Source organism: Equus przewalskii, unplaced genomic scaffold, assembly GCF_037783145.1.
Source record: "Equus przewalskii isolate Varuska unplaced genomic scaffold, EquPr2 ChrUn-10, whole genome shotgun sequence".
In the NCBI taxonomy this organism is placed as follows: Eukaryota; Metazoa; Chordata; class Mammalia; order Perissodactyla; family Equidae; genus Equus; species Equus przewalskii.
Genome location: NW_027228747.1, coordinates 3555483 through 3564790, shown reverse-complemented (window position 1 = coordinate 3564790; position 9308 = coordinate 3555483). Strand labels below are relative to the sequence as shown.

The window sequence follows — 9308 nt, the reverse complement described above, 5'->3', positions numbered from 1 at the left end:
CCCAGGTCCACTCAGAGTCGGTGAGCTGCTTCTGCAAGTGTTCACCAAATAGAAGCTGAGAGTTCTTTAAATTTGCATAAGTGCACTGCAGGCTTCAAGGATCACGGCCAATAGGGGGTGAGGGGGCGGAGACGCACCTGGGATAGTCACCGCCTCCAGTAGGAAAGCAGGGAACCAGATTGGCTTCTTTCTAAACGACAGTGGCGGAGGCCAGTCGTTTTAGAGAAGCCCCAATGGGGCAAGTGGGCCCTGGCGCAACCAATGGGGAGAGGCATCTTCCGAAGGACTAGGCTCCTTGCCCAATGAGGCTGGGAAGACTGTGCGGGGTTAGTTGCGAGCGGCAGTACTTAAGGCCAACCCAGTGCGGGGTTGGGAGGGGCGCAGTCCTGAACGACGGGGGTATTGGCCAATGGCGAGTGCGAAAGCGGGCAGCTCAGACCGGGAACGCGGAGGGAGCTGAGGGAGGGGGAGGCTGAACGGGAGAGAAGCAGGAAGTAGCGGCGGCGCGGGGAGGGCGGTGGCGGCGGCGGCAGCGGCTTGAGCAGGGGAGAGAGCGCGGGGTCTCAGCCCGCACCAGGAGCGGAACGAGTAAGCGTGCCGGGGGTAAATACCCGCCCTTGGCCCCGCCCCCTGGGGGGGCGGGTAAATACCCCTGCCCCTCCCCCACTTGGTCAACTACCCCCTTCTCCGCGCCGCCCCCCTGGGGTAGCTTCTAGGGAGGCCCCGACGCCGCCGCCGCCGCCTCCATCCCTTGGGGCGGATGGCCGAAACTCCCCGCCTGTTGAAAGCACAGCCCCTAGCCGGGTAACGTGGAGGGAGGGTCGGAGTCCCCAAGTCCTGGCGCCCCCAGCCCAAGAGGCGTCCGAAGCGCGGCCGGGGACTGGAGGCTGCGGGATGTCGCGACCTAAAATGGTGTCCGTGTCCGGGGGTGGGGGCGGGGGAACTGGGCCAGGCCGGAGCGGAGTCTGCACCCCGACTGGACGCGGGTCAGCGTCCGGGCCCGGGCCGGACTCGGGCTCGCGCCCCGGGCCGCCGCGCGCCTTCTGCTCACTCCCCAGTCTCGAGAGAGCCCGGGAGTCCGCGCGAGGAGGAGGCTGCGCCGCGCGGGGAGGGCAGGGAGGAGGTGGGAGTTGGGACGGCCCCTGGCTGGACCGCTTCGAGTCACGCAGAGCCCGTCCCCTCCCCACTCTTCTTTCCACGCGCCTCCCCCGCTCCCGCGTAGTCCTGGGCCCGGAGGGGCTGCGCGGCAGCTCCCCGAAGGCCTGGCCTGGCCGAGGCCAGCCCTTCCCTTCGCATGCCGGTGGGAGAGAGAGAAGCGTCGCGCGCCTCAGTTTCCCCTCTGGCTGTTCCTGTGTACACCCCGCCCCCTCCCCACAGTCCCGGACGTGCTCCCCGCGCCGGCCCTCGGCAGATGGCAGGGACTTAATTCCGCCCGCTGCCCAGCTTGGCGGCAGCCTAATCGCCCCCGGCCGCCGGCCCCTCGCCCTTCTCTGCGCAGCAGGCCCCAGGCCAGGGAAAGGGCAGTGGGGCCTCCGCCCGACTTAGGCTAGTTCACCCTCTTCCTGTTCAGCCCCTTCCTTCGGCTTGGGGAAGAACAGAGGGAAAGGGAGGGCTGGAGCCCAAGAGACAGGGCGCAGCAGCCGCAGAAAGGCCTGGGCGGCGCGCGGGGGGGGGTGGGGGGGGCCTGGCGGCGGGGGGAGCCTCTTCTGCCTTGAGCTCTGCTGCTTGGTTGACTGCCCGCTCCTGGCTATCGGATGACCTCTAAGTCACTTGGACGCCAAAGGGGGAGTTGCTTGGGGGAGGCGAGTTTGCAGATGTTTTCTCATAGTCCCCACTGATCTGTGCTCCGCCAGCCCACTTTTCTGAAGGCCTGAGTGGAAGGTAGCTCAGGCCTCTCCAGGTCTGGAGGGAGCCAGGCAGAGGAGGGCCCTAGTGATCCATTAGGCAGAGGCAAGGAGTGGAGGGCTTTGTTTAAACCCAGAGCCTGCAGAATTAAGTAGGGGTGGGGGGAGGATGAGGGGAGGACTCCCCTTTCTTCCTCTAGTTGGTACCCTCTCCCTCCACCCCCACCTTGGTCCCAGCAATGCCAGCTGCCACCTGCTGGGACTATCTCCAGTTACAGGCTAAAGGCTGGAAAGAGGTGAGAACTGGCCTTGGGAAATGGCTTGCATCCTGGGCAGGGAATGTGTAAGGACAGAGCCTTCTTCAGTTGCTTTTTCCTAGATAGAGAAGCACTTGTAGCGAGAAGCTGGTAGGGAACAGACCTGAGTCCCCTGCAAGCTCTAGGCTGGCCTTCTTGTTAGTTTAGTGCCACGTAAGTCTTGTGGGATTTTTTTTTTATACTAGGCCAGGTTGGGGTTGGGCGAGACTTCCTGGGCTCCTGTTGCCAAGGGAGAATTAAAAGGGTGAGGAGTGTGAGTTGGGGGATAAACTGGAATGAAGAGCTCAGAGCAGAAATGACAGGGGTGAGGGGCCTGGGTTTTCCTTATTGTGGCAGCTGTGCTGGATAAGCTGGTACCCTGGAGTTTTAGCCCTGAGAGAGCAAGATGGGGAGGGAGGGAGGGAAGGAGGAGGGGTTGGCTGGGGGAGGGCCCCTGGAGGCCTGAGGCACTCTGGGGAAGGGAGGTGAGGGAGCAGCAGGTGTTTGTGACAGGAGAGGCCTGGGCTGGGGCCCTTGTGCCCAGGCTGCCGTCATGGTTTTCCCCTCTGTCTCTTCCCTTTGTCTCTTTCTGTTCCTGTGTCTTATTCTTTCCATCTTGGTCTCTTGGGCAATTTCCCTGAGTCCACTTCTCCCTGTTAACTAAGCTAGATCTCCAGGTGCCCGTGATGACCCCAAGTGCCCCAGACTTGACTGTACATGACCCCTAACTCTTGTCTCTAGTTTTCCAGTGCTTACACCTTCCCAGTTCCTCCTTAACCTGACATGTCCTTGTTTGTCCTAACTGTAATAATAAGTCGTGTCTGGGTTCTGATTCTCACGTTTACAATTCAGATCATGCTTAGAATAACCCTATGATATATGGATTACCTACCCCTTCTTTGAAACAAGAGAAGTAAGGCAGTGGAGTAACTTGCTTATACAGCAGGCCATTGATAAAGCTGGAATTAGAATCATTTCTTACATCTTGGCTTGAGTCACTGCCCCTTTGTACACATGGCTTTTCAGATCTCTGTGGACCCCTAGAAGATCCGTGAAGTATATGAATGGATCTCATGCTGCCATGAATGAGCCCTTAGACCTGACCATTGTGTACATCCTCCTCCTTTTAGTAGTATTGATTGATTCTGTGTTGGGCACAGGAGGGGCTGAGGTGGTTTCAACCAAGATGCTCACTCAACTCCCTCGGTCTCTATTACTCTTCTCTCTTATCTGTATTTCTGAGCAATCTCTCTTCGTCCTCTTTCTCTGGATCTTGATGTCTTCCCTGGAGAGTGCACAGTACCTCCCTTTCAATTTTACGGTTTGGCAAACCAAGCAACAGCTCTCTAGGTAATTTCTAGTATGGTAGAGGTGTACCCAAGTCAGAGTGCACGTGGGTTCTGAGAGGGGGTAGATCTGGAGATCCTGAGGCAGGAGGTCGAGAGGTCTCAGTTTCTCCCTCTTTTTCCTGTTTTCATCAGGTCTGGGACCTGCCACCATGGGGGACATGAAGACCCCTGATTTTGACGACCTTCTTGCTGCCTTTGACATCCCCGACATTGATGCGAATGAAGCCATCCACTCGGGGCCAGAAGAAAATGAGGGGCCAGGAGGTTCAGGGAAGCCAGAACCCAGTGTAGGGGGCGAATCTGGAGAAGCAGCAGTAGCCGCTGCTGGGGATGGCTCTGAGGTTCCAGCCCAGGCCTCTGACCATGGCCTGCCACCGCCAGATATCTCAGCAGTCAGCGTCATCGTCAAGAACACTGTGTGTCCTGAGCAGTCTGAGTCCCTGGCTGGGAGTTCAGGAGGGGAAGGGGCCCGGGCTGGGGGGGTGACTAAGGATGGGCCTCTGGGGCCTCGTCTGTTGCAAAATGGTTTTGGGGGCCCTGAGCCATCCCTTCCAGGAACACCCCACTCCCCAGCTCCTCCTAGTGGGGGTACCTGGAAAGAAAAAGCCATGGAAAGCAAAGCTCCACTGGACCTCTTTGCTCATTTTGGGCCTGAGCCAGGGGAACACCCCGATCCCCTGCCTCCCTCTGCGCCTTCCCCACCTCGGGAAGGGGCCATGACCCCACCTCCTTTCCCCTCTCCTTTTGAGCTGACCCGGGAGAATGGCCCAGCCCTGCTGCCGCCTGGTTCTCCCCCTCCACTGGGGTCTTTGAAGCCGGGCAGCTGCAGCCCTCTTAATGCCCAGGGCCTAGCCCGGCTAGGCTCGGGCTGTAGCCCTGAGGCCACAGGCATGCCTGCCAGCGCCTCACCTCCCCGGGTTGCGGAGATGCCCTTCTTCAAGCAGTCTCCAGCACACCAGAGCCCTCTTGCCTCCCCCAAAGTGCCCACCTGTCAGCCCCTAAAGGAAGAAGAAGAGGACGAGGGGCCAGTGGACAAGTCTTCCCCAGGAAGTCCCCAGAGTCCCTCTAGTGGAGCCGAGGCTGCAGACGAGGACAGCAATGACTCCCCTGCCTCCTCCAGCTCCTCCAGGCCCCTCAAGGTGCGGATCAAGACCATTAAAACGTCCTGCGGGAATATCACAAGGACTGTAACCCGGGTGCCCTCAGACCCTGATCCCCCTGCCCCCTTGGCTGAGGGGGCCTTCCTGGCCGAGGCCAGCCTCCTGAAGCTGTCTCCTGCAACCCCGACCCCTGAGGGTCCAAAGGTGGTGAGCGTCCAACTAGGTGATGGCACGAGGCTAAAGGGCACTGTGCTGCCTGTGGCCACCATCCAGAATGCGAGTACTGCCATGCTGATGGCGGCCAGCGTGGCCCGCAAAGCTGTGGTTCTGCCCGGGGGCACTGCCACCAGCCCTAAGACAATGGCAAAGAATGTGCTGGGCCTGGTGCCCCAAGCCCTCCCCAAGGCTGAGGGGCGGGCAGGGCTGGGGACAGGGGGGCAGAAGGTGAACGGTGCCTCAGTAGTGATGGTGCAGCCTTCCAAGCCAGCCACCGGGCCAGGTGCAGGGGGTGGCACCGTGATCTCCCGGACCCAGTCCAGCCTGGTGGAGGCCTTCAACAAGATCCTCAATAGCAAGAACCTGCTGCCTGCCTACCGGCCAAACCTGAGTCCCCCGGCTGAGGCTGGGCTGGCCCTGCCTCCAACAGGCTACCGCTGCCTCGAGTGTGGGGATGCCTTCTCTTTGGAGAAGAGCCTGGCACGGCACTATGACCGCCGGAGCATGCGCATCGAGGTCACCTGCAACCACTGCGCCCGCCGCCTGGTCTTCTTCAACAAGTGCAGCCTGCTGCTGCACGCCCGCGAGCACAAGGACAAGGGGCTCGTCATGCAGTGCTCGCACCTGGTCATGAGGCCTGTAGCCCTGGATCAGATGGTGGGGCAGCCGGACATCACACCCCTGCTGGCTGTCTCACCTGCCCTCGGACCTCCAATCTTGCCTGCCTTGGGCAAGGGTGACGGGGCCATCACCTCCGCCATTACTACAGTTGCTGCTGAGGCCCCTGTGCTGCCGCTATCAACCGAGCCGCCTGCTGCCCCTGCCACCTCCGCTTACACGTGCTTTCGCTGCCTGGAGTGCAAGGAGCAGTGCCGGGACAAGGCTGGCATGGCTGCCCACTTCCAGCAGCTTGGGCCCCCTGCCCCTGGGGCCACTAGCAATGTGAGTTGCCTTTCACAGCCCTTCCCTGGGAAGGGGACAGCCAGAAGCAGTGGGCATAAGATCTAGGAATATGTTGCGGGCTTGGTTAGGAGAAGTAATGGGGGACAGGCCACTCCTCACTGACTTACATTGTTTCAACCTCCTTGACAGGTGTGCCCTACCTGCCCCATGATGCTCCCCAATCGCTGCAGCTTCAGTGCCCACCAGCGCATGCATAAGAACCGACCTCCCCACGTCTGCCCTGAGTGTGGGGGCAACTTCCTGCAAGCCAATTTTCAGACCCATCTCCGGGAGGCTTGTCTGCATTTCTCTCGCCGTGTAGGATACAGGTGCCTCACCTCTCCTCCCCAGGGTATCTTGACACTTTCCCCCTGCACTTCATGGTCTCATGGCTCCCAGCACCAGCCTTTTAGATGGCCTCTCAGGGAGAGCCCCCTCTCTCCTGCTGAACCTTTCAGCCTTCGTGTGTTGGCAAATGCAGCGTGAGATGTACCTGCCTTTCCATCATTCCCCACGGAGAGCGGGGAGAGCAGGGCCACCTCTGGAGCTCCAGCTCTGCCTCAACAGGCCTCCATTGGGGAGTTGGGTCTCTGCAGCTCCCTTCTTTCTCTGCCTTGCTTGTGCTCCCTCACTGATGAACTTCTCGGGGTCCACCCAGTCCCTGAGAATGAGTGTCGGGTGGGAGAGTGGACGTGGAGATGCCCTGCACCTCATCACAGTGTCTTCCACTTCCTCCCCAAAGGTGCCCCAGCTGTGCAGTGGTGTTTGGGGGTGTGAACTCCATCAAGTCCCACATCCAGACGTCACACTGTGAGGTTTTCCACAAGTGCCCCATCTGCCCCATGGCCTTCAAGTCTGCGCCCAGCGCCCACGCCCACCTCTACACCCAGCATCCCAGCTTCCACGCGCAGCAGGCCAAGTGAGACATGGGGAAAGAGCATGAGGGCGGGCGGGCGGGGGTTTGGGCCTTGATGGGGCAGGGTGTCTGCACTGTCTTCTCCACCCACACAGGATGATCTACAAGTGCGCCATGTGTGACACGGTCTTCACTCACAAGCCCCTCCTCACCTCACACTTTGACCAGCACTTGCTGCCCCAGCGTGTCAGCGTCTTTAAGTGCCCATCTTGTCCTCTGCTTTTTGCCCAAAAAAGGACCATGCTAGAACATCTCAAGGTACAGGAGTCAAGGGATAGAGGTGGGGTGCTGAGCTTTGTCGACCTGGGGCCAGGGTCACATAACCCGAGGAAGTGGGGGCAGGGGAGAAATGAGGACTCTGGCAAAGCTAGGCCCTCCCCAACAACAGCCATCCCTTTTGTCTCCCTCTCACAGAACACCCATCAGTCTGGGCGCCTGGGGGAGGAGACTGCTGGGAAAGGGGCCGGGGGTGCCCTTTTGACCCCCAAGACTGAGCCCGAGGAGCTGGCTGTGTCTCGGGGAGGAGCAGCTCCCCCTACTGAAGAATCTTCTTCAACCTCAGAAGAGGAAGAACTACCCAGCTCCCCTGAGCCCCCTCGCCCAACCAAACGGCCTCGGCGGGAACTAGGGAGCAAAGGCATCAAGGGCGGGGGTGGGGGCCCTGGAGGCTGGACCTGTGGCCTTTGTCATTCCTGGTTCCCTGAGCGTGATGAGTATGTGGCTCACATGAAGAAGGAACATGGCAAGGTGAGTGGGCCCCCCCGGGGGGAGCAAGGGAGGCTGGGGGTGCAGCACTGGGATTGACCTGTGAGGTAGTGGGGTTGGGGTCCTGGAGCCTGGCTCTGAGATTGCCCACCTCCTGCTCTCCTAGTCAGTGAAAAAGTTTCCCTGTCGCCTGTGTGAGCGTTCCTTCTGCTCCGCCCCCAGCCTGAGGCGCCACGTCAGGGTCAATCACGAGGGTATCAAGCGAGTTTACCCATGCAGGTAACCCTTTTCCCCTCACCCCCTTCCTCTTTCTGCCCAGCAGGTGACCCCCTGCCCCTTCTCTGGTCCCCCAGAATACCATCCCACCCGCCTCTTGTCTGAGTGGACTGAAGGTTGAGGCCTCCAGCTGCTCTGGTCACCCCCCTCCTCTCGAGCCATGGGCCTTGGTCTTTGGGCTGTGCCCCTGGCGCCCATCCCGCCCACTCTCCCCCTCTAGGTATTGCACAGAGGGAAAACGCACCTTCAGCAGCCGCCTGATCCTGGAGAAACACGTCCAGGTTCGGCACGGCTTGCCGCTCGGGGCCCAGTCCCCTGGCCGGGGGAATGCCCTGGCTCGGGGCCCCGGTGCCAGAGCCCAGGTAGGCAGAGGCCCAGCCTACTGTGTTAGGGCCGTGGGAGTGGGAACCTGCAGGGTTATAGACCCTGGACTCAGGAAGCTAGGAGGGGATGCCAGGGACAGTGGGGGGTGATGGTGAGGCCCAGTTTCTTCACTCTCTTCTCCAGGGGCCAGGACGGAAACGCCGCCAGTCCTCTGACTCTTGCAGTGAGGAGCCTGACAGTACAACACCTCCAGCCAAGTCCCCCAGGGGCGGACCTGGGTTGGGAGTTCCCCTGCGCTACCGGAGCAGTGGCTCAGCGGAGCAGAGCCTCGTGGTGGGGCTGAGGGTGGATGGCGGTGCCCAGCAGTGCCTCGACTGTGGCTTGTGCTTTGCCTCCCCTGGCTCCCTGAGCCGGCATCGTTTCATCAGCCACAAGAAGAAACGGGGTGTGGGTAATGCCAGTACCCTACGCCAGGGGGATGGGGAGGAAGAGCCCCCGCCTCCCTCAAGGTCTGATCCAGAGGGTGGAGATTCACCCCTGCCTGCTTCTGGAGGCCCACTGACCTGTAAGGTCTGCGGCAAGAGCTGTGACAGCCCTCTCAACCTCAAGACCCATTTCCGCACACATGGCATGGCGTTCATCAGGGCTCGGCAGGGGGGCAGTGGAGACAACTAGGCCCCAGGCCTGGACTGACCTGACCCCTCCCTCTTCCCCGGAAGCCTGGGTCACTGCTGCTGCCTGGTCCCTGGACTGGGGAGTTTCATTGTAATTCACATTTTGTTCAACTCCTCTCCTCCTAACCCCTGAAGACGAAAAGCTTTTGAGGATTATAGTTATTTGCAGTCCCCCCTTTGGGTTTGCTCCTTGGGTCCTAGTAGAGTGGGCCCTCCATTCCTCCTTTCTGAGCCCAACACTAATTCTTCTCCTGCTGCAGACCCTCGTGTGGGACTGGGGGTGGGAGGATGGGACTTTCTTAGGCCTGCTAGACAGGCCCAGGAGGGCCCCTGCTGGGGCAGTGAGGGACACTCTCCTCAACCCCTGCAGGCACAGACTGTGAGCCTGGCCCTGCCCTTGCACCCCCCCACACCCCACCCTGGCACTCAAGCCCCCAACCCCTGCAGTGCCTTTCACTTGTCTTTTTTTTTCCCCAGGAATCCGTGGGGGGGGGTTGCTGGGGACGAGTCCTGTCAAGGGGGGCCCGAGGAGAGGAGGAGACAGGCTCTCAGGAATCCTTTATTCTTGTAGTAATAATAATACTAACAACAGTGGGGGAAACGGGAGGGAAAAAAACCAGACCATTAAAACTGCTCGTGGTTTAATCCCCATTCAGGCTCCTCTTT

General features: G+C 60.4%; 1 protein-coding gene across 7 annotated transcripts; it reads left to right on the top strand.

Annotated features, from left to right (window-relative positions):
- Positions 1-371: 371 nt before the first annotated feature.
- ZNF687 (zinc finger protein 687) lies at positions 372-9293 on the top strand. Of its 7 annotated transcripts, XM_070607025.1 has the most exons (10): positions 2050-2140; positions 2228-2314; positions 3622-5747; positions 5898-6076; positions 6490-6666; positions 6759-6921; positions 7078-7410; positions 7535-7647; positions 7865-8006; positions 8152-9293. In XM_070607025.1, the coding sequence occupies exons 3-10, from the start codon at positions 3639-3641 to the stop codon at positions 8641-8643; spliced, it is 3708 nt and encodes a 1235-aa protein (XP_070463126.1). In that variant the 5' UTR covers positions 2050-2140; positions 2228-2314; positions 3622-3638; the 3' UTR covers positions 8644-9293. The 7 variants fall into 7 exon arrangements, with proteins under 7 accessions (XP_070463124.1, XP_070463128.1, XP_070463127.1 ...); XM_070607023.1 differs by lacking the exons at positions 2050-2140; positions 2228-2314 and adding an exon at positions 372-588; XM_070607026.1 differs by lacking the exons at positions 2050-2140; positions 2228-2314 and adding an exon at positions 484-603.
- The last annotated feature ends 15 nt before the right edge of the window (positions 9294-9308 follow it).

What these genes read in the sequence shown, in the direction of transcription:
- ZNF687 (XM_070607023.1), top strand. Translation starts at nt 3,639, where the DNA reads ATGGGGGACATGAAGACCCCTGATTTTGACGACCTTCTTGCTGCCTTT. An exon ending in CCCCTGGGGCCACTAGCAAT is followed by an intron (nt 5,748 to 5,897) that starts GTGAGTTGCCTT and finishes CCTCCTTGACAG; the next exon opens with GTGTGCCCTACCTGCCCCAT. An exon ending in TTCCACGCGCAGCAGGCCAA is followed by an intron (nt 6,667 to 6,758) that starts GTGAGACATGGG and finishes CCACCCACACAG; the next exon opens with GATGATCTACAAGTGCGCCA.